Raw genomic sequence first — 25,142 nt, 5'->3', positions numbered from 1 at the left:
CTCCAGTATTGTTTCTGACCTGTTTTTGTTGGTTTAGGACTTTGGGCACTTTACTACTGCTGATCAGTGCTAAAGTGCCTATGCTCTCTGTGTAAAATGTTATGGAAATTGGTTGTCCATAATTGGTATATTTGTTTTACTAGTAAAATCCCTAGTAACGTGCACTTTGTGAGCCAGGGCTAGTAATACAAATGCTACTCGTGGGCCTGCAGCACTAATTGTGCCACCCACACAAGTAGCCCTAAAGAGAGAATTCAGGCCTGCCACTGCAGTGCCTTCAAGCAGTTTGCTAACTGCCATGTTGACCTGACAAGTACACCCACTTGCCAGGCCTTACTCTTCCCTTTTTATGCACATCAGAACCCCCTATGGCAGGCCCAAGGTATTTCCCTGGGCAGTGTGTAGTGTATATGAAAGGTAGGACATTTACTAAGGTGTGTACCATGTCCTGACAGTCAAAAATGTTCCATTTCGTTTTTCACTGTTGCAAGGCCATCTTGCCCATAGGACAGAATGGGGAAGGCTGTGTAATATGTTTCCAGCCTATCTTCCCCTAGGTTTAAAATGGAGAGGTGAAGTTTAGTGTGCCGGAAATCACAATTTTATAACACATCTTTTTTGTGAAGATGGTTTTTGAAATGTGTGTTTAGAAAACATACTTTTAAAAGTGGCTGGTTTTTTTTGTGTTCTAACAATTCTGTGTTTCTCTGCCTAGTTATGGATTGACTGTCTGGATTTGAATGTGATAGGATTTGGGGAATGTCTTGACCCAGGGGAGGAGTAGGTGAGACAGCAGCGGCTGACCTGCATCTAGAGTGTCGGGAGGGAGGAGTAGCCCCTGGAGGTGAAGAGGCCTTGGCTGCTGCCATAAAACAATGTCTCCATCTCCTGCTGAGGGATTGAGGATCCGGACCCCCACTATCAAAGGAATAAGGTGTCACTGGCAGGGAGACACCCAGAACTGGTTTAGACAGGGGTCAGTGCCCCATGAACACAAAGACTTCAAAGATATTTAGGGGTATATCTATGAGAGCTGAAACCCCTGGACTTTGGACTGAGCAAGACTGAAAAGGATTAAAACTATGTTGTGGTCAAAAGGAACCTCTGCCAAGTAAGAAACAGCTGAAGAGACTCAAGGAAAGGACTGACCCTTGCTGTGTGTTCTGGGGCTTGCCTGCAGTTTGCTGATTTAACCAAGAAGAGGCTAAGGGACTTTGCTGTGTGCTGTGTCCCCCTACTTGAAAGGACTTTGCTGTGTGCTGTGTCCTGAAGTAACTTGTTGTAGTGTAGTTCCTAGTTTCCCACTAGGCCCTGCGCATTGGAATAACATAAACAGTAGTATCGACGTAGAAGTGCGGATCTTCCAGGCCTCTACTGACTATGCTAAACTTAATTTGGTTTGTTACCAACTAGCTCAGAGGTCACTGGAAACTTTCTTCTCTGCATAGGAAGTGATCAGCTTCCCTGGCACAGACAAGAAGGGATTCAGCTTTCCAACAACCGTGCAACATGACAACTTTGCTCCTCAGATCAAGAGTCAATCTCTAGGGTCGTGTGAAACAATAGACAGTTATTTTACTCAGTCAGGTTAGTGCAGTTTACTTTCACGATATGTAGAGAATAGAGAGACGGGCGTTTGTCAATAAAGGGTTAACATTTATTGAACAGTCTTTCTTCTCATACAAGAGAAATGTATTGCCACAATTGCAAGACTTGTTATGATAAAAAGTACATACAGTAAGATAAGTATTGCGAAATAATACTGTAAAAGCATTGATATGGTTTCTTAGCCATACAATGGTTTAAAAGTAATAAAACATATATACATTCATATATACATTAGTCTAAAATACTCAACTGGTGCTTCTAACTACGCCTACCGCAGTGTACCTGATCTAAGCCTAATACTTGGGAGGGGAGTAAGTAAGTAGCTTTAAGTTAAGTTGGTTTTGCCAAGGTTTGCTTCAAGAATTCTCACTAAGGGTTTAGTCAACACCATACCTCTGAATAGAATGATGGAGGTCTGGTATCTCCTTCAGGGGGAACTCGGTATCCCAGTCACCCGCGAGGGCAGACTAGAAACGCTGGAGCTGAATTTCTCTGCAGGAGAAAGACAGCGTCTCTCTTCAGCGCGTCGAGGAGGAGGAGGGGGGACAGCGTCCACGGGCAGCTGGCATCTGCTGGGCTTCTTCGCAGAGGGACGGCTGTTCAGCTCCTAGTTACACCACACCATCGTTCGCGCTTTAGCAGCGATAATGGTATCAGCAGCTTCAGGCGACGGGCAGCAACACAACAGCTACTGCTTCAACAGCATACAACAGCATACAACAGCAATTGCTTAAGGCAACGTTGGTAATATTTATACCTGAGAGTGCCTGGTTTGACGTAAGTTTGCTGGACATAAGACGTCAATTAAAGATGTCACTAGGAAGTGATAGCTATCAGTTGCTCATTAGAGTTACATTACTAATCAAAACACAGCAAGCGGGGATTTCCAGGTTTGCTGAGTTTTTATCTTGTTGAAGAACTCGGAGTGTTAATCTAGGAATCTTCAGATAGTGACTTCTGCTCTGTCATTGCACTAATTGGTTGCAAAGGAAGTGGCAGAGAACTATTCTGGAATGTGGCTCTGTTCGTGTGAGGCCAGAGATGACTTTCTGAATATCGCACTTGAACGGTTATGCCAATATAGGGAATAAATGGATTTATAGCCGAATAGGGGCATAAGGTTACAGTATCGATCAGGATCCTAGATAAGCACGCAACACCCACTCCATGGGTTCATGTCCATCAAATTACTAAAACTAGAGCAATAAGATGCATGTGTAACATTGCCCACCCCAAAATACATAAATGCATTCGAAATAGGCGTATAATGTAATACGTGAAATTTAGGTACTGTACGTTTTTGAAGCATAGAAATAATTAAAAAATTATTGCATATGGAATCAATGAACGATTATGCAAAAAGAATTACACATGAAATATCTCTGAAACAGAAGAAGGGCGAGATAAATCATCACATATAAATGCATTGCAATAAATGTGCTAGAGGCTGGTGTAACTTATTATGTCTCTAGATGTGTTTAGAAATAGAAGTTGAAGCTTCTGTTCTCTAAGAATAGTTTTTACCTTAAGCAAAGAATTGTTCGTGCCAAAAAAAGGGTCAATATTAAAAAGTGTTCAATTCAAAAGAATTATTGCTTGAACGGGGAAATAGAGTTCCAACGCTTTTAGCAGTTTTTGTTGATCAAAACTGAAGGCCGAATTCAGAGTTCATGGGAACGCTGTGTGTCGGAAAGCTTCTCCAAAGTTATTATTTCTGTTCGGGTGAGAACATCATATCAGACAGGCTCTCAAAAAATTGGTCTACAAAATCAGGTGACAGTTCAACCAAATTTGATAGTGCTGTAACTTGGCAGGTGTGAGAATGATTGCTGTCATCATAGTCGGGATCAGCAATGCTCACAGAAGGTCGTACCTGGGTGATGCTGCTTTTGTCACTTGCTCCACTGTTACCACCTAGTGGTAGTACAGGAGTCTCAACGAATGCCGTCATCAGGATTGGTAGCCGCTGGGGACAACACAATGCGTGAGCCGTTATCGGACTGAGCAAAGTATCGACATCCATTGGTACTGCTGATGGAAGTGAAAGACAGATGTCCAACACGCACTCATCTCCGCATAGCATACATCGTAGTACCGGTAAGATACAGTTCTGCCATATAGGTCTGAATGAAAGGAACCAGGTCATGTTTAGATCTCTCAGCCTGGCCAATCCAAGGACGTTAGTTATCCTGTCCCGGTAGCGTATTGCTACGATTGTCTCTTCCATTCCCATGGGAGCTATGTCTGAGCTTTGGCTTGCCATAACGAAGCAGAAGGGTCAAAAATAAAATCCCTCCTACAAGTCCCCAAAATAAGGGTATGCCGCCAAAAACAGAGTGTACAAAATTAGGAACAATTCCCAAAATTGCTTGAAAAGGTGTTAGCAGTCCCGTAAAAATCGTCTTAAATATGCCTGGGATGCCTGTGGCACTAGACATGTTAAGGAGTTGGCTAAGCATTTCTACGAAATGCACAGGGCAATTTGTTGATAAAAGTTCATGAACTTCAGTAGCTGTCCTTGCAACTAGAAGATCATACGTCTCTTTTGATGACGTTATGGGCACTGTTGTCTGCAAAAGCACAGACTTCATTTTGCTTAAAGTATCAATTCGTATAGAATAGAGATTCAGACGAGGCCAGATGGGAGTCACTGTGTCTACAGGCCCGCTCGGAAACAATGCCTGCATACAGCATTTGACCATGGATGTTACTCTTACTAGATAACTTTTCCCTGGCACAAGGCCACAACATCTGTGATCCGTTCTAAGAATGTAACTCCCGTTTGCGGGTTGCATAAAGAAGGGCTCTATCTGAGTTGCAGGTGTGACAAGCTGGTGGCATGAAAGGTTGTTAGAATTTCCATCACATGCTCCGTGTAAATTAATACCTTGACACAAAAGTATACCGCTTAGTGAATGTTTACAATTTTCACCACTAAGAAATACATTTTTGTCGCTGTCACTATAGCAAGAATGTGTGTATGGTAATTTCCATTCTGATTTTACATATCCTTTACCCAATTGTTCATACTGGCCAGTAGGTATGTATTCAAGGCACTTTTTAAATCGGAAAGTTGTTATCAGAATAGTGATAATTCCGTGTATTATCCATTCAATGACAGGACTCTCTGACATTGTCAATGGTAATCTCTCAAGTTTTTCGATGCTCAGGATTGTATAGTCTGCTCCTTTCTGTGCCAAACTGATCTGTTTATCAGTAAGGTTAAAAATGGAAAATAATGACGTTGTGTTGATTAAACGCCAAGGCACATAGCCTGAACGAAGATTTTGCAGCGTCCAGCCTAATTGTATAATAAAACGTAATTGTGACTGGCCATGTTGTAACATTAGCAAGTCTCTGTCTATCACATCAAAGGCAGAGGATACAATATTGTCCAACGAATATATTCTGGAAGACAGAGTCATTAACCCATTGTCCACTACAGAAAGTGATTTTTCCAAATTAATACGATCAATTTCTCGTATTTTTTCAGCTGTTTCAATTTGTTTGACTTTCCAAGCCTCGTTGTAAGCAGCATAGATACTGGTCGCTATAAAACGCTTTTGACGCTGTTTGCGTGGTCCAAGAATGAAATCGCGCAAATCAGCACCATCTTTTAGTAAAGACAAGTGTTGCTTAATTTCAGCCAGTGTGGATGATGTTAGCCAATCAAGGCAGAGTTTCCCTACACTGTATGTTGTTATTATCCCTGGATGTTGTCTCTGGGAGTATCTCGGGTCTAGTCTGGTCATTTTTAACCCCTGTGTTTTATTCAGGAATCTATCTTGACAGTTGTTTGTGTCAGTAGGCCAGATTAACCACTTTTTCCAATCAGGATGTGTTCTGTTAAAATGTAAAATTTGTGACACGTCTAACTCAATATCTGCGGTTGCATTTTCAGGTATTGGCTTTGGAATAGACGGTGTTTTTAGGTCTTTGATCTTAGCTAGGCCAAGACAGGATGTTTGGTGTATTGTGTCATTTAAAAACATCATTTGTTCTGGTATCATGCAGGTTCTAAATAGTGCTTCAATGCCTTGCACCTGCCAATCTTTTGTACCCCAAATGGTTTTCGTTTCAATGTTATTTTTCCAATAATCAAAACCAAATGTCATCATTTTTTCATAAAATGCTTCTGAATATATCAATTTAGAATTTGTCAGCATTGTTTTCATTCCTGTTTTATCTAACAGTTTGTAATAAAACGTTTCTGCATTACTGGTGTTAAACCCTGAGAAGTATTTGAATTTCTCAAAGAATGCTTTAGAACTGCTTTTAGGTGGTGTAGCACAATGTTCCCATTGATTATACATAAAAACATTTCTAGGCTGTGCAGATTTATGCAAGTAATGATCACCATAATGTGTGTAGCAGAATAATTGCTCATAACTAGATGAACCTTGTAAATAATCATGTTCTGTGAATCTAGCTGACATTACTAAATCAGACATCATGTCATTAATACTGTTAAAGTCCCAATCATCAGAGAATGTACTAGGTTTTACAAAGTCACTTAAGGAAACCTTCAGTTGATGAGGATACTTCAGGATTTCGACCGGACCATAGATCTCATAGTCAGTTTTCTCCCATACTACCCCACCAGGTATTGGAATTGCTGTGACATTTACTGTTGACAGTTCTCTTTTCTTCACGTGTGATGATCTGTGTGGTTTGAGGACTAGGTTGATGTTCTGACTTGCTGTGTCCATTGTACTATATTTTCCCTAAATGAATCTTCCCAAACAAAGTACCATGATGAGCCAAAGCAGGAGGAAAAATACACCTAGACCGAACCAGAACTCTAACCAAGGTGAAATAAGGTAGATTGCCTTTAGTTGATGAAAGAGTTCCGTTGCTTTTTCTTTAAAAGTCTTTTTTGTTTCTGGCATCACTTCGGGGTCGTTTTGATCTTCAGAGAAGTTGTTGAAGTTGATGAAATAACCAGAGGCAGTTCTGTCAATTGTTGGGATTGTTCTTTCAATCTGTCTCTCTGTAGCACTTTCTGATGCCACATTATTGTAGACTGGTGTTTCTTGACGAACTGTTTCAATCTGTGTCTCAAGAGGCATGAGTTCCATGGCATTATTGCATAGTCCTTCTCTGTGCACTGCAGGCTGATCGAATGTGATTAGTCTTTCAGTTTGAACCTCTTGGATTGTTGCAAGTTTGGGTATTCTGTTGTTTCTTGGGAGTCCACTGGGCCTACTGTTGATTATAGGCCACATGCTTGTGGTTTTACCAGGTCGATAGACACAACTCTGTTCTCCTTTTTACCAGCAAGGGGCGGTAGTACAACTGATCTTGTTCCGGTGACTGCCAAGACAGGTACTGCTTTTCTGTAAGAAGGCCCAAATTCCTTCTTCACCGCGATTTTTTCTCTGACTAGATCCCCAATCTTTGGAATCCAGACAGGCCTTGCTGGGGCTGTTGCTTGTGGTGCCTCGTCAGTGGTAGTTGGCTGTTGTTTTAACTTTATGTTGCTTAAGGATTTTCTTGTTTCATTCAGTTCCTGTAAAACAGCCAAACGATCTTTGATGTCAAAGTCTGTTGTTTTTTCTTGTACCACTGACATCTGACTATCGAGGTCCTGAATGTTCATTCTAATTCCGAACAATAGTTCGTATGGGCTGAAACCTTTTAGAGATTTTCTTGGCAAGTTATTAAGACTAGTCTGGACACTTATTAGATGTTTGACCCACCCAGCGCCTGAACCTAATACCTTTGCTGTTATAGATCGCTTTATGTCCCGGTTTTTTCTTTCTACCACACTATTCCCTTCGGGGTGCGACGGACAAGAATACCGCAACCCAATTCCCATGCTGGCCATGGCCTCCTTATAGGCTCGAGAGCTGAAAGCAGGACCCTGGTCAGAATGGAACGTGGTAATTGCGTATATGCCGATATGGACTCGCAGATCTCTCTTATAACAGTTCTAGCGTCAGCCGAGCGCTGGAGGCTACATTATTTAAGTGTGTTTAGCCTTAACTGTGTACAATGGGACGCGCTTCTCTTCTTTGATTGCGCAGATAGACCGCCTTATGCTGTCTAGCAGGGATCCTGAAACTACACTGGCCGGTTCATTACTGCGATCTCTGTTGCAGGCCTCACAATTTTGAGCAAAACATTGAATATCTATGCTCATTCCTGGCCACCAGTACTCTGATTGTAATTCTTTCAGAGACTCCTTAATTGTTTGATGTCTCAGACCCAACCCCATGTGTGCTTCCAGTAAGAGGAAGCCCCTCCTGCTCCTGTTTGGAATTACTCTGTCCCCCACTCCAGGGATTCGAGCAAAAGGAACTGAGTTTGCATCAATTATGTATGCATAATTGAGTGGATAGTTCACGGGCAGTGCTGCACAGTCGCCTTTTACGGTCGTTTTTACTGCCAGCATGGTTTCCCCGTCTATATATTTTTCTGTACGCTTTTTTGTGGCTACGGAAGCCGGGTTAGTTGCTTCCGCTGTGGCTGTATTAGCCAATGAATTCCCTGCAACGTGAACGCCATCACGTTGAAGACTCTGTGCGTGAATCACGTGAGTCTTTTGTAGTTCTTTCTGTAAAAGAGCTACCTGTTTCCAGAGCAATTTATGCTTTATTGTGGCACCTGTGTCATCTTTGTAATCGTTTTCAATCCAACTCTGCAGTTTATTGTTGCAAGAGTTGACGCAAAAATGAGAATCGCACACGATAAGTGTCGGGAATTCACGTTCTGCATTTTCGAGCGCCATCTTTAAACATCTGATTTCAGCTCTCTGAGCCGAACAGTTTCTCAATGATTCAGTTTTTGTTACTTTCGGTCTGAATTTACCGCACAGCCAACGACCTTTAACAATCGCACATGCTGCATCGTAGGATTTGCTCTCTACGTTGAAATGCTGTACAAATCTTTCTGTATAGATTATACAGGCATATTGTGGGAGAGGCAGAAGTTCGATTGGCAGAGGATATTCTTCTTCATATTCTAAATCATTCAGTTCTTCGAATTGCGGGGCGAAATAGTATTTCACATCTTCCGCTCCTAGCGAATCTACACACTGTATCCATTTCGGATCCAGTGACACTGTAGACAGGTTTACTGGGCTGAATAGCGCCTCGAAGGCGGATTCCGCGGTGAGGATATTAATCCGTTTACCATGTGCTAGTTCTCTTTCATTTGCTAATGCGATTTGCACTGCTTTCACAGTTCTTTCTGTGTGACTGAATGTTTTTTCTGCTTGTGTGTACAAGTGAGATTTAATTGAAATTGGTACCTTTTCTCCCTCATTAGAGGTCAGGTACGTGAATCCGCATCTTCCTGGGATGACTCGGATTACAAGATCGCGTGTATTGTCACGTGTATCTAATTTTGTTTTTGCTAACATGTCTGTTTGCAGTGATCTCAAAATTTCTGTGTGTTTTTGAGTCCAATTGATTTGTTTAAAATCAGGTTTTATTAGTTCGTAAAGAGGTTTAACCCTCTCTGCGTAATTTAGAATGTAAGTTCTTCCGAAATTCAGAAAACCTAAAATGGATTAAAAATTCTTCAGCGTTTTTGGAGCTTGGAGTACAGCGCACTAGTTGTCCGCTAGGCTTTTTCCTTCACTTGATAATTCGTACCCTAAGAATAGTACTGTCAGATGGGCAATTCGGGACTTTTTAAAGTTGAATTTGTAACCCTCTGCTGCGAACCCAAGTATAATGGTGTTCACTCTTTTCAAGTGAGTATCCAAGTCGTCGTCCGTGAGATAGATATCATCTACGTACGATAATGCCTCATCATCATAGATTTGTAGTAACTCTGTTACCCTAGCTGAGAATAGTCCTGGGCTGTTCTTGAACCCCTGTGGGAGTCATAAGAATTTTTTCTGTGACCCAAATGCTGAGAAAGCGGTCAAATATCTGCTTTCTGGTGCAATGTTTTGACAAAAGAAACCATTAGATATGTCTAATGTCGTTTTATATTTTTTCCTAACTATGTTATTCATTAGGGCTTCACTATGCGAGTTTTGTACTGCAAATGTTTTACAACATGCATTAAGGTGTCTGTAGTCCAAAACTAGACGATATGAATTGTCTGGCTTGGAGACAGGAAACAAAGGATTGTTCATTTGAGAGGTGCATGTTTCAATCACCCCCTGGTATTCAAGTTGATCTAAGATCTCCCTGACCTGTTTTTTAGCTTCTTGCTTAATGGGATACTGCCGTTGGGCAGTTGGTTCACTTTTTAGTTGGATTTTGTGAGGAGGTGAGTCCTCATCCCATCCTACATGATTTTTATATAATGCCGGTGCCTGGGCTACTGCCCATTTCCTTGCATAAGTATATTTTTTGTGAATCGGAATGTGATTCGAGAAGGCAGGCATAATCATTTCTTCGCCACGAGGGCACTCCCTGACAAACTCTGGGGGCCAATCTTTTTCAGCTAACAGAATATCGTAGCCTTTTGAGAGCTTATCACAAAATAGAGCTCTTATTTTCCTAGTCTTATCACCCTCTATACGCAATGTTATTTCGTATATTTTATGGGGCTCGCTAAGTCTGGTGTCGGCAGTTTCAACCTGAATGTATTCATTCGTGTCCACTGTCTCCAGATGACTCATCAAGATCTTGCGCGCTATACTGATTTCTGCTGCACTGTCCAACATTGTCAATGCCCACTCCCTGGTTTTCAACTGTGTCCTCAGTATTCTCGGCATGGTTGATTACTCTAATACTGGCTACCTTCTTTTTTGAAAATTGAGATTTTTTACTCTGAGCAGGTTCCTTGTCTTTGGACTTGGTGTGCTCTCCTGGGTCTGACCGTCCTCTTCTTTCCGATTTCTGTGGAAAAGATCGAGAGGGACGTGTATCAATACTTTGATATCTATCAGGTTTTTTCAGATTATCCCTATTTCTAAGGTTATATCTTTTCTCAGAGGGCTCCCTCTGGGGAGACTGGTGTTCTCGAGTTGGAGTTCTTTCCCTCCGTCGAGGAGACCTTCCTCTGGACTGGAAAACTTTTTCCTTGGGAGTGGATTGTTTATTTCCATCCCAGCTCTTTTTAGGAGTGTTTAAATTATTTTTAATAAATAATTTTTCAGGATTTTCGAGCAGTTGGGGCTTTACTGGTTTTCCACCCAAGCTGTCTCTACCTAATTCTTCATAGCATTTTTCTATGATTCTGGCAAGCTCAATTGGATCTTTTATATCTGTTTCCTTCAACTTCTGGCGAATCGCCACAGATGCTGCTTCTCCTTTTATGTTGGCTAATAATATAGCCGAGACCCGCTTGAAGTCTTTCAGTAATTTCATACCAAGATTTAAGGCTGGCTCTGGACCGTATTCATTTTGAATCTGTTTTAGCACTTCTGGTATTACCGCCATAGACGGAACAACGTGTTTTTGTGTAAATGGAAGCAAAGACTGTACCCCAAGTGTCGCAGTCCTCCACGTGTGGTGCGATTCCCATAGGAAGGCAGATGGTCAAGATTCTGTGTTTCTCTATAGGGGTAGTATCAAGAAATACTGCCTCTATTTGAGTGATTTTCTGTGCTAACCAGAAAGGAATTTGTTCCCGTTTTACGGGTGTTTTACCAAGACATGACTGTATGTTCTGTGGTGTAATTTTATTAGTGTTCCCCTGATGAGGGGTCAGCTGTGGTACATTAACAGCTGGCTGGACTGTTGCAGTCCGCATTACATATTGGACTAATTGCCTATGTATTTTAATTAATATTTTTAGCTGTACTAACAGCTCTTCTCTAGACATTTTTGCAATGTCAGGATGTGGTGTGTAGCTGGCTAGAACCGGCCACGTTGCTCCTGGTCTACCTAGTGGACCGAGCCTGGTAATGTGATCATTATGTTTTAGGGCGCCATTAAACCAGAGCAGGTGCTCTTGGAATTTTAGTGGGATTTCAGTCTCCTCGAAAGGAGCGTACTCTTCTGGAGGTTCCTCTATTTTGTAATAGTGAAACTCTTTTGTTGTAGCGTTTGCCGCTGGAAAGTTTATCCATGAATAGAATACCTCTGTCTGCCGATATTCGTGAGCCTCTATCACGAAAATTACGGTACCACCTTGTGGTGTCAGTCCGTTTTCTATAAGTTTTAACGTTATAGATTTTCTTAAGTGGACCGGGATGATAATTGCATCCGGGTCTGTCTGTAGGAGACTCGAGTCTTCCTCTATTAGTAGGGCTGCCAGCCTAGCTGCTTCCCTTTCCTCTTCACTGTCTGACATCATATAAATGCAGGTTTTGCAGAGTAGGTCTCCAAGGAGACAAAGATTAGGTGCACAATATTTTGGAACACTGTATCCTTCAACGTTGAATAAACCAGAGCTTTACATAGGAATCTCTTCCTACTAAGGTCGGGCGGATTTTAACCTTTCACCCACTCCAGACGTCTATTGGAGTATTTACGGGAGAAAGGGGTCTGTGTGAAATATGCACGACTGAGTTACTCTAAGGTCTTGCGTTAGTTTATCGCCTTACCAAACATTTGGGCGCCATGTAGTGTAGTTCCTAGTTTTCCACTAGGCCGTGCGCATTGGAATAACATAAACAGTAGTATCGACGTAGAAGTGCAGATCTTCCAGGCCTCTACTGACTATGCTAAACTTAATTGGGTTTGTTACCAACTAGCTCAGAGGTCACTGGAAACTTTCTTCTCTGCATAGGAAGTGATCAGCTTCCCTGGCACAGACAAGAAGGGATTCAGCTTTCCAACAACCGTGCAACATGACAACTTTGCTCCTCAGATCAAGAGTCAATCTCTAGGGTCGTGTGAAACAATAGACAGTTATTTTACTCAGTCAGGTTAGTGCAGTTTACTTTCACGATATGTAGAGAATAGAGAGACGGGCGTTTGTCAATAAAGGGTTAACATTTATTGAACAGTCTTTCTTCTCATACAAGAGAAATGTATTGCCACAATTGCAAGACTTGTTATGATAAAAAGTACGTACAGTAAGATAAGTATTGCGAAATAATACTGTAAAAGCATTGATATGGTTTCTTAGCCATACAATGGTTTAAAAGTAATAAAACATATATACATTCATATATACATTAGGCTAAAATACTCAACTGGTGCTTCTAACTACGCCTACCGCAGTGTACCTGACCTAAGCCTAATACTTGGGAGGGGAGTAAGTAAGTAGCTTTAAGTTAAGTTGGTTTTGCCAAGGTTTGCTTCAAGAATTCTCACTAAGGGTTTAGTCAACACCATACCTCTGAATAGAATGATGGAGGTCTGGTATCTCCTTCAGGGGGAACTCGGTATCCCAGTCACCCGCGAGGGCAGACTAGAAACGCTGGAGCTGGATTTCTCTGCAGGAGAAAGACAGCGTCTCTCTTCAGCGCGTCGAGGAGGAGGAGGGGGGACAGCGTCCACGGGCAGCTGGCATCTGCTGGGCTTCTTCGCAGAGGGACGGCTGTTCAGCTCCTAGTTACACCACACCATCGTTCGCGCTTTAGCAGCGATAATGGTATCAGCAGCTTCAGGCGACGGGCAGCAACACAACAGCTACTGCTTCATCAGCATACAACAGCATACAACAGCAATTGCTTAAGGCAACGTTGGTAATATTTATACCTGACAGGTGCCTGGTTTGACGTAAGTTTGCTGGACATAAGACGTCAATTAAAGATGTCACTAGGAAGTGATAGCTATCAGTTGCTCATTAGAGTTCCATTACTAATCAAAACACAGCAAGCGGGGATTTCCAGGTTTGCTGAGTTTTTATCTTGTTGAAGAACTCGGAGTGTTAATCTAGGAATCTTCAGATAGTGACTTCTGCTCTGTCATTGCACTAATTGGTTGCAAAGGAAGTGGCAGAGAACTATTCTGGAATGTGGCTCTGTTCGTGTGAGGCCAGAGATGACTTTCTGAATATCGCACTTGAACGGTTATGCCAATATAGGGAATAAATGGATTTATAGCCGAATAGGGGCATACGGTTACAGTATCGATCAGGATCCTAGATAAGCACGCAACATTGTCCCCAAGGGTCCGAGAAGAGCTGGCTCCCTGTTGTGGAAAGTCAGGAACATAAAAGTTTCCAAGTGGGTGTCAGCGATGCTGTGTGCGTGTACTTTTTGCAGCCTGAGACCTTCATAAGAACTGCCCCATGATCCTGTGCACCTGGAGTCCAAGTGAGTCTCAGCGACGCTGTGTGCTTTTGCGTCATGCAGCCTTAGACCTTCGTAAGAACTGCCTCGTGATCATGTGCACCTGGAGTCCCAGTGAGTCTCAGCGACGCTGTGTGTGTGTGCTTCGTGCAGCCTGAGATCCTCGTGAGGATTGCCCTGTGATCGTGTACATCTGGAGCTCAAGTGAGTCTCAGCGATGCTGTGGGCGTGTGACCTGTTGCAGCCTGAGACATTAGTGAGAAATTGCCCTGTGACTGTGTGTCCCAGAGCAGTCTTGTTCTCTACTTCGATCAACAGCGTGACCAGAAGTTCTGCGATCATAATTGCCATCGGCCCGGACCGTCATCCCCTGAGGAGATGTGAGTATTCACTGCTGCCGGCCCGAGCCTGCCTTTGCCAAGGAGAGACCTCGAACCATCACCGTCAGGTGTCTGAGTTCCACTGCCCAAGATCAACGAAGTTGCACTGGGGCCCCAAGCCGCGAGGAGAGGAGAGTGAGTTTGCATCCCCAGGTAACACTCAGGGAGTGTGCGTGTGTCGCTACCTGGGGCGGGGTGCGGGCTACGAGAGGAATGCTCTCGGCCTTTCCCATCTTTGCAGCGCAAGCCTCCGCTCAAGTCCGTAACGCGGCTCGTACTTGCCGATGAGTGTCAGTACCGAGGCCGGAGTGTGGAGCTACACTTTGTTTTCCAACATTACAGTGTTGGGGCATATTTTGGCATTAGCTGACCGCGAGTCAGTAAGAGTGGCATAGAGACTGTCTAGAGCACTGTGATCGGTGTCGATGTACATTATTTTTGCATTTCGAACTGCCTGATTGTTGCATTACGAATTGCATTTTTTTGCCTTACAAACTGCCTGATTGTTTCATCACGAAGTACATTATTTTTACATAACGAACTGCCTCATTATTGCATTACGAATTGCATTATTTTTGCATTACAGACTGCCTGATTGTTGCATTATGAACTACATTATTTTTGCATTACGAACTGTCTGATTGATGCATTACGAATTGCCTCATTCTTACATTATGAACTGCATAGCATTGAGTTAGGACTGCATTAGATCATTGTGAATTACTCATTAATACTGCAAGAACCAACCAGTGATTGCTGGCCTAATAACCGACAAGGTGAAATATAAACCATACGCATTTCTTGGAATTTTATTGTGTGGTCTCATCGTATATCTATTTTATATAAACATATATTTGTTTTTATGAAACGCGTGTGGAGTCCATTTGTGCTGTTATCACTGTATTACTGAGAGCGTGGTTGCAAATACTTTACACAATTGCCTTGGAGATCAGCCTGGCTGCTCGTGCCAAGCTACAGAGGGGGTGAGCAAGGGCTATCTGAGAAGGTGTCCTTCCTTCCCCTGACTTAGAAGCAAGGGTCCCTATTTGGACTAAGGTACCTACCTCAGCCAACTACAGACCCCCAGTTCTGTGACGCCGAACATTAAATGGCAACTGGCTTGGAGTGAAGGCCCCGAGTGAAGACCCCATGCAGCAGAGCCTACCGATGCAGCTGAGGAATTCACGGAGAGACTATCCTGACCAGGGTGCAGGCTACCTTTCAATCACCATCACGAGTTCCTCTGTGGCGTCTGTGACTGCGGAAACTGCTACAGCTACAACGAGAGGTGAGAGCAAGAGCGATACTCCTGAAGGCCGGGGGCCCCCACTTAGCTGTCAAGAGACTCCCGCCTCCCGATCTGTGGCACGCTAGCCTAAGTGGAACCACTAGCAACTGGGCTGAAGACAGGGATACTGCAGCGAAGGAAGAAGCCCCCAGAAAAGGCCTGCCTGACCTCGCTGCTTGACCTTAGGATGCTGGCTCAATCTCATATATCTCAAGCTCTTAAGGCACCCGGGGGTATACAATAGGCCACTGCCTCTCGCAGGACAGTGCCCAGAGGCCCTGAGGAGTCTAGTCCCCACAGCCGAGTGAGAGGGGGAACACACGAGCGCACCAACGTGCGACTTGGCCCTGGGAATTGCCCATATGCCTCCCCAAAAATCACAAGCCAACAAGGTCTTAAGCTACTTTGGAAACTCTAACACGGGAGACGGACAAGAACTAGGGCATAACCAGCCAAAGGAGAATATGGGGTTGACCCGCAATGATCTCCTGACCACACTCAGGGACTTTAAAAGACAGCTGCGTGACAACATTAAAGCCAACATCAGCGCTTCTCTTGATACCTTCAAATCTGCCCCTTACCCTTCCTTGCTCCATCCGCCTTGTCCCCTATGTTCCCCTTACCCTTCCTTGCTCCATCCACCTTGTCCCCTATGTTCTTTAAATGTTTTTCTTGATACTTATGTAACTTTTAACTGATGTAAATCGCAACATTATTGTTCCTCATGTAAAGCGCTCTGATTCCTTCGGGTCTAGCTAGCGCTATATAAAACTCATTAATTAAATATGTTCCCATTTAGTACTCTTTCTCTCTTTGTCTACTTCCCTAGCTCCTATCCCCTCTCCTCTGAATCTCTCCCCTTGCCTGCTACTCTGCCTATCCCCCTGTCATTTGTGCCCTTTGACTAAGCCCTTGTTGGGGAAAGATCCAATATTTTATACTCTGGAGTCTGCTGAGAGAGTCCACTGCGCCAAGGGAGCCATTCACAGCTGAGGTATGGTATGGCACCCCTTGCCAAAGCACTCCCTCTCCCCTTTTTGTGGAAGGATCCAGTATGTAGGCCTTGGAGTCTCAGAGACCCCTCTGAGAGAGTCCACTGCGTAAAGGGAGCCTCTCGCAACAGAGATAGGGAAGTGATACCACTTCCCCTGGGATCACAGCTTACTGGACTTTGGAAGTTGCTTTGACTCGTCTACCGGTTTGTGTCCCCGTCGCCCTTCCCCTCCTCTTTCCATGCTGTGTCTCTCACCCTCCCCTCCTCTTTCCCGCCCTCACTATTTGTCTACTTCCCCTGCTCCTACCCGCCTCCCCTGAATCTCTCCCCTTGCCTGCTTTTCCCCTTACGTATTTGTGCATATTGTTTATCACGACCTTACAAGTAACTATGTTGCCATGCTCTAATAACTATCTAACCTTTGTAACGATGTAACCTGTAACTATGATCTGATACTCATTTAAAGCGCTCTGATACCTCCGGGTCTAGCCAGCGCTATATAAAACCTTTAAAATAAATAAATTTAAAATTAAATTAATTAATTCAAGCATTAGCGGCTGGCATCTACGAGGAGCGGGGGGCAGGTGGGAGCCCGCAAACATTTAAAATAATAAAATACAAAAACTTACCTTAACTGATGCAGGACTGAACTGACGTCTTCCGACTTCAGCTTCAGACCTCTTCTCAGCTGTAACCAGATGCTGCAGTGCAGGCACCAATCTTGGTGCTGCTCTACTGCTGTGAGAGCAGTGCCCTGATTGGAGTGAGCAGCCTCACTCACCGCTCCCAGGGATACTGGACAGCTGGGTTAGAGCTTTCAAAGTGCGGCTGGTCGTGACAAGACAGCCTGCCAAAAAGACATGCGCTCTTTGAAAAGTACAGAACCGGCCCCCGGAGGATGAAAAATGAAATGGTAATGTATTACCATTTTATTTCTCATTCTTTGGAGGGTAAGCTAAGTGGGGTGACTCTCCTCTGATCCAACGGAGGAGCCGCCTCTGTAAAGGGTCTCACCATTATAGATTAGGGCTGGCTCTAGGGCGGTGCGATCGGTGCCACCGCACCGGACGCTGACTTGGGGTGGAGGCGTAATTTTTGCAAGCATATAAACAATTTAAAAGCACTTGCAGCCTTCCTGGCCTCCAGCAATTTTCAGGCATTAATTAAATGTCAAGATAACTCTGGTGATTAATCATCTTCCTGGAAAGAGACGGAGCTTTGTGTAGTGGAAGTTTCAGCTCATCCTAAGGTAGCTCAGAGGGTTAAAATGCCTGCTGTAAGAATGTGTACCATACAGATAACAAAGTGCATGTAATGTAAATAGGTCAGTGGGATACTGCTTCTGTAAGAGAGCTCCTTTTGTTACTTGTGGTTTGTAAGTCAAAGTCCTAATATAGAGCATTGAGCTATTAACTGTCATAAAAGAGCTGCCTGTAAACTGCAAGGTATATGTTAGAGCTGTGTGTTTTTTGCCCAGTCTTTCATGATCCTAATCTTGGCAAAAGGGTTCATTTGGGTAGAAAACAATTCTTGTTATTAAAGAGAACCCCTAACAATGGTGTTACATTTTTAATTTTGAATTTGTGCTTTTCCCGAATAAGGACTCAAACTATATTGCCTACCAGTATCGATGACATGTTACTCCTACACTACACCTTGTAGTCCTGTCTGATGTAACATTTCCTATACACTGATTTACACACACCTATGATTGTCTCTGTGCAATGTGTGTATGTGATGTAAAGTACCCTGACACCTTACAATGGTATGAGTGGTGCTATAAAACTAAATGAATCTGAGAGGCAGTGGTTATGGAGACTTGAGGGGCACTGTTAAAGGGCGGTGGTGAGGGAAGCCGTGGCAGAGGTGGTCATTGGGGGGTCGCCACCAAACATTGTCACACAGGGCGCCACCAGTGTTAAAGCCGGCCCTGTTAAAGATCAACCTGTATTAAGATGGTTACTTGTGAAAGAGCAACATTAACATGGATAGATGAATATTCTTTAAGTCTAGGTGCGTGCCTTACGCTAGTGAGTCTTCTGCGCATGCGGTGCTTCTGTAATTGGCAATAATGCTGCCCAGTGCCATCGAAACTGGACAAGGGTCATTTCAATAAGATACCCTTCCTCCTTAATTTGAGTATTTTCTTCAAAATTCTAGAAACTAATAACAGAGAAAATAAGGACCGGTCTCAAAGGATGTTGTTAATTGGGACCCACCCTCCCTGATCTGGGCATGGCCAGTCCATCCGCAACAAACATTATGTGTCGGCAGTGTGTGCCCTCTTCAAGTGTAAACAACCCCTCACTTTCATCCTTTATTTTCTTGAATGTAATTAGTGGCAAAACAGGCCAGAGGGCAGCAAACATATTGAGCTAGGTGGGTCAGAGCAAAGAAAGATTAGAGCTGAAAGTTTCACTGTCTCCTCCTGTTTGTTCTCTCGGGTCACCGTAAGGCCAACAACGCTTTATTTGTTTCACCTTCTTTTTGTAAACTGTGGAGAGATGGTCATGGAGATAACTGGTACACGCTCTATTTCCCCTTCAATCCCCACCCCCTCAGGGTCCTTCCATCTTGTCCGCATGCTGCTCGACGAGTACATCCTGCTGGCCATGGAGACGCAGTTCAACAACGACAAGGAGCAAGAGCTGCAGAACTTGCTGGAAAAGTACATGAAGAATGCAGGTAATTTACCGTGTACTCTGTAGCGTTTTTCTTTTTTTTAATCTCAGTTCAAGGTGTGCAAAAAGTGAAAAAGCGCTGAACTGCGCAGAAATGAAACACACCGGTTTATTATTTTTCGGAAACACTTGATCTGGTTCTAAATAGCGGCCGTGTAGTTAAGAGATTTGCTGGACGAAAACTGTCCTTCCTCTGCAATCCTAGTGAATGGTATCCTATGACACGTTTATGGTGTTATTCACGCAGTAACCACCGCCCCCTTTCGGACCATCAACTGTACTGCTGTTTACTAAAATGCGAGGGATTCCCAGGGTTAACTGAAAAGCAGAGATTAGGTGTGGAGGAATTAAGAAGACGATCCCAGATTGTGTTGATGACGCAGGATTTGTTCTTATTTACAAGACAGAGAGTTACGCTCGATATTACATATTTACATTTTGAACGAAAGGTCAATTTAATATATTTTTCCACAAGCAGATGTCTGAGAGGGGCAAGAGCTGAAGGGAGGTAGCCTCCTCTTCGCTTTTAGGCAGAGGAGCATTGAACATTGGGGGGCAGACAAAAAAAGCATTGGTAAATGCATTGGGTGTCGCCTATGTGATTAATATTAATAAGCTGTTTTTTTTGTAAATTGTAGCTTGCTGATTAGTTGTACAACATAAATTACTAGTGTTATGACCGGTTTAGGTACAATAAGGCAGTATATTGTGCTGTTACAATGCAGGTGAGTAATAGCAAAATTAAAAAAAATTAAATGAAAGAGGAAAACAATAGAATTAATTGATATAATAGCACTAGTATGTGTTTAGAGGAGTTCTTACAACTTTTGAGCCCAGCGCCACTGCACCTGCTGCACCATTCAAATCATGCCCCTAGTGCTTGCAAGATGCCTGCATTTGTGACTGCCTGTTTAGTTGTAAAATATAGCAATAATCAGTGTTTAATGGGGTGCCTGAAGCTTTTGCTCCCAGTGCCACTGCACCTGCTGTACAATTGAAATCATGACCCTAGCACTTCCTAGATAACTACACTTGAGACTGCCTGTTTAGTTGTAAAATATAGCAATATTAGGTGATTAGTGGGGTGCCTAGAGCTTTTGGTCCTGTTGTGACAGCACCTGCTGTACCATTGAAATTATGACCTGGTTGTCCACAAGGTAACTGCACTTGTGGCTGCCTATTTAGTTAAACATTTCTAGCTGTAATCAGGGTTTCATGGGGTCCCTAAAGCTTTTGGCACTAGTGCCACTGCACTTGCTGCACCATTCAAATCAAGTCCCTTTTAACTGTAATTGTGACTGCCTGTTTAGTAGTCAAATACAACATAGCTCTTGCATAATAAACTAGCAGCCCATCCTGACCTTGTCCGGGAGCAACAGGCTTCCCCGCCCCCCAACCGCCCCGACATTGTCCAGCAGCCCGGGCCCCCGCCCGTCCCGTCCCCCGCCTGCCCCGACCCCTACCTGCCCTGACCCCCGCCTGCCCCGACATGGGTCCCCATACCTCAGCAGCCGCTCCTCCCGCCTGTCCGCTGCTCGCACCGCCGCTGGCCTGTCCGCTGCTCCTCACGTCACCGCTCCTCCCCCGCGCCATGTCCGCCGCTCCTCGTCACGCTCCTGGACACCGCTCCTCCCAGCGCTCCTGACGTGAGCACGCACATCGCGGCCGGCGCTACTTCGGAGGGACTACTTTTTTTTTACTGTACATTTTTCAAAAAACTTTTTTTTTTACATTTATATAGCCTATAACCATCTACACACCCTGACGATTCCAACGGTGTATCAGGTGTGTGGATTGGCGCTGTGGTTCCCGAGTTTACCTGCCTCAAAGGCTGAAAGTTCTTCCTTTATTATAGTTATATAGATATATTTTTAACATGCAATGTTTATTGCAACATTTAAAATTTGATCATAATGACCAATTAGATTAACTTGAAAAAATCAATCTGATAATGCCTACAAAGTGCAAAGAAACAACTAACATTTGTGGCATGAATAGGAAATGCCACAACTGTTCTAAGGCTAAAGCATCTGTTTTACACAACTAAGTAATAAAAAGCAAGCATTCCATCATACCGCTAGAAGCTGTCTGCCTTTTCTATCAGAAGAGATCTTATCTTGACAGTGAATAGGGCTTAAACAGTGTGAACAGCTTTTGTAGAAGTATCGGAAATGCGTGCAGCCAGGGGACGTTATGAAAAAAAAGTTCCACACAAAAGCAAATGAAAACAGTAATTTGAAAAAAAGGGAACTGATAAGAGTCCCCTTTTAGGAAGTATCAAATAAAAAGAGATTTCACAAGCACAGTGCCAGCGCTGTGCAAGCAAAACTGAAAAAGGGAGCTGTGCACACCCATCTGTCTTTGCACTCAATACCTGCTGGCTTGTCAGTATAATATGTTGTCACAGAGCACCAGTGGCGTAACAAAACTTGAGAGGCCACTGCAAAGCACATGAAGGGGCACCCCACACTCCAGACCCAGTCAGGAGCTCTGAGACCAGGGACCCGCTGACTGTGGACAGTGTCCTTGCCCCAGTGGCACCGAGGGTGCTGCAAGGGCTAATCTTATGCCACTGCAGAGCACTGCAAAGAGCTCAGGGCCATACTTATGGCCTAGTCACAGTGCAGCACAGCAAGTCAACTTGCTGCGCTGCGTGACAGGGAAAGAGCAGGAATGTGCCATATTTAAGGCAGTACGGTGCCCTTGCACCGTGGACTCTGCATTGTAAGGTGGATCGTTTTTGTGGAGCAACGGGCACCTTCCTATACAAAAACAAACCCCTGAGGTTTATTTTTCCTCTTTCTATGTGTGCTGCTGAAGGCAGTGTACATTGGAAGAGGCAAAAATAAGAAGAAATAAACATATCTTTCCTTGCTACATCACACCTGGGGAGGCGTAGGTTTTTGATGCATTTCCAGTTCTACCACTTCTGGTAAATCTGGGAATGCATCAAAATCCATGGATGTTGCAAGGCAACACACATGCAGTGTCCATGGAAATGCTTCCCTGGCACAGAGTAATGCAATGCAGCAACTTACACTGCGTTGCAATAATCAATATTTATCAAGGCACTTAGGGCCACACAAAGTGGCCTTGCCTAGCTTTATAAACCTCATTTTTAATATGTGTCAATCTTGCACCATGTTGCGTGGTGCAAGAGCAATGTAGATGGACTCGTAAAAGGCCCCTCAGTCTCTCAAGTGGCAGGTGCTTGGAATATCAGCTCACCGGGCACTTCATGAGTCACCGAAGTTCTGTGGTTGCCTTGAGGCACATTGTTTGGCAACACTTTGGAAGGCTAGGAGACAGTGAGGTGATCCATTGGTCTTATACCTCAATGATTGCAGGGAGGCAGTGCCCATATTGGTTAGGTGGCTAGCTCCAACATGGATAGAATCCTATAACTATATGGGTACTACTCAATGTCAGCTACTTGTGGGACTAACTAATGTGGAGAAGAACGTGCAAGTAAGAGAAAAACAAGCATTTGCAATGCAATAGGTCTCACATTCACAGGAGTTTGATCTATTGGCATTGTAAATGACAATGCCTTTTATTTATGTGTTGATTTTTAAAACATAAGTAAAAGACATTGTCATTTACAATGCCAATAGCTTAAACTCTCGCAAATGCGAGACCTATTGCATTGCAAGTGCTTGTTTTATCCTGTGTACTTGCAGCATCACTGAACATATCCATTAACAAAAACACATGACAGTGGGCCTTTCGTAAAACAAAACCCCCCAAAAAACCATTTTCTTGTGAGGTGACTGCCCTTCTTAGCAAGGAAAATCATATACAGTTTAATTAGGAAGCAGCTACAAAAAAGCAGGATAACATACTATAACATTTAAAGTGAAGCAATACTCCAAGGAAAGCATGTTGCGAGCAAAAATATGAATCCAGAACTGCTTTGATTATCGGTGAAAGCCGGAAATCAAAGCAGTTCTGGAATCATTCTGCATTTTGTACCATTCTGTGTGCGAGGTTGGAAAAGAAGAATGAAGACGAAAGGGGCAGAAGCTAGGGCGCCTCTTTAGAACACTTTGTGTGAGATTTCAGACGACACTGTGAGAAATGATGTAAACAAAAGGCATGCCCCCAGGCCTCATTCCGTACACAATTTCATGTTTAGTGGAACATTTCTGTGCTGTTTTAAACAATTAGTCTACTGGTAGCAAACCTTAGCACAGGGCAATTTCATTGATATCTGTACTTGTATTTTAGCTGAAGCTTGCTTCACATACATCTTGCATTTCCAATCTGGGGGAGGTGAGACAGAGCTAGAAAAATGCACATTCATGGATTCACAAAAGAAAACAGGTGAGGCTGCAGCTGCCATAGGAAGGGAGGGACTGTGATGCCAGGCCGTGCATTTCAAATGCAGGAGGGAGGAGAAGGAGGCAGCTGCAGCCAAAACAGACCTCATCTATGAATGCATAGCAAGATTTATAGCCCTGTTTGCAACAGAGCTCTGTAAACCACAAGCACTGATCTCCGGAGATCCAGGCGAAAGAAAGAAATAGTGCTCACAGGCTCTGAGAAACAACACATGTAACTGGGGCAGTCCCTGAAAATGGGCGGAGTTTTTAAGCCCATATGCTGAATTCAATATTTCTCACAGAGACAGCGCAAGCGCTGCCTAGGTGAGACCTAATAATGGAGCTATACAGACCACATATACCTGCCAATCTACTGGCCCTCCATGGATTATTAATTCCTAATTATAAAGCATAATATACTTAGATTCAATAGAGCTAAAACATTTGAGGAGATTGAAGCAGGTTTTTAGAGGTGTTCATATTGACATCTAACAATCTAACAAGGACATTTGCTTCTTTGGAGAGCGATGATGAGTTAAAAGAGAGAGGGAGTAAGAGTGACAGCATGCAAACATGGGTGAGTTAGTAGGTAAGGTACGTAAAGCATTAATGCTTTGTGATTTTCCCTCCACTCGCCGTCTCTCTATTGATGGTATAAGCATCATTAGTGTATCACAACAAATTCCTCTTCCCATTAGAGGAATTGTTGGAGGTGAAGGTGAATGGTAGTCTCAGTATAGGTCATGCAGGGAAGATGTAAGAGGTGGAGGGCAAGATAGTAATATCATTGGTTGCATAAGCCTTGTTAGAGAGATAATGCATGTTGGTGAATGTGGAAGATGCAGTGGAGGCAAGCACTTTAGGTAATATTGACTGGGAAACTGTTGAAAGTTCGCCCACCAGAAAGGTGAGGGGAGAAGATGAGAAAAAAGCAGGAGAGACGACCATTGGGTGAAGTCCAGAAGGGGTTGTGCCTGCGGCAAGAGAATCTGAAGGTCCATCAGGATCAGTTGCTTAGACTTCCCCCAAAGGTCTACAGCAAAGTGAGACAGAAGTAAACATGAATGAAAGGCTAAAGAAACAAGGTGTCCAGTCATTGCATGGTCGTAAATGGGTACGGGGCTCAGATTTCAATGGTGACCTCACCATACAAGGATTAAGGTTAATCCTGAAGGTACATACAGAGATGATTTAATGCTGAAGAACAAAGAAGGAATGTATATGCTCTTTTTAACAACTACAACTTAAACTTGAGCGGAGAAGGATGGTCTTAGGAAGCCAAAAAGGAATTTGTGTGTGGTCTGCCTGCCTAGGAGCATTCAGACTCCTGTACTGGCTTTATGTGTAGGATTAACTAGGTGGACTCCCCAACAGGAAGCATAGTTACCTACTTCTGAGTCTGGTACAGTAATAAGAATTTTATATTCGGCAAATGGCCTGGTTGGAGGGAAGAAAGCAGCTTCTGAAGATGCTTGACGTAAGTCTTAGCCAATAGGATGTCCACAAGGCAACCATTTTGGCTTGCACAGGAGGAGTGGCAAGTGCACATTATTGTGATACTGAAGGATTGCCAAGTCAGATATTTTAGATGGATAGGTAGACAAAAAACGATTGTAGGGCAGGACTAGTATTACAGGCAAGAAAGGAGAAATGCAGGTACAGCAGATTATCACCCAGAGCTGGTTAGTACTGTGAAGGCTGTAGAGCAGTGATATAGGATTTCAAACACCTATCCACCACAGTTAAATCCAATAAAGTTAGGAAATGTTGCACTAACA

General features: G+C 43.6%; 1 protein-coding gene across 1 annotated transcript in view; it reads left to right on the top strand.

Annotated features, from left to right (window-relative positions):
- RFX6 (regulatory factor X6) overlaps window positions 1-25,142 on the top strand; it is a 465,451-nt gene that overhangs the window by 374,524 nt on the left and 65,785 nt on the right. The window contains exon 15 of the mRNA XM_086925262.1: window positions 18,924-19,046. Coding sequence (XP_086781388.1) covers window positions 18,924-19,046 — 123 coding nt within the window. The remainder of the gene's footprint in view (window positions 1-18,923; window positions 19,047-25,142) is intronic.

The sequence above is a fragment of the Lissotriton vulgaris genome, chromosome 6, assembly GCF_964263255.1.
Source record: "Lissotriton vulgaris chromosome 6, aLisVul1.2, whole genome shotgun sequence".
Classification (NCBI taxonomy): domain Eukaryota; kingdom Metazoa; phylum Chordata; class Amphibia; order Caudata; family Salamandridae; genus Lissotriton; species Lissotriton vulgaris.
Note: the sequence above shows the minus strand (reverse complement) of the source record. Positions and strands in the feature narration are given on the sequence as shown.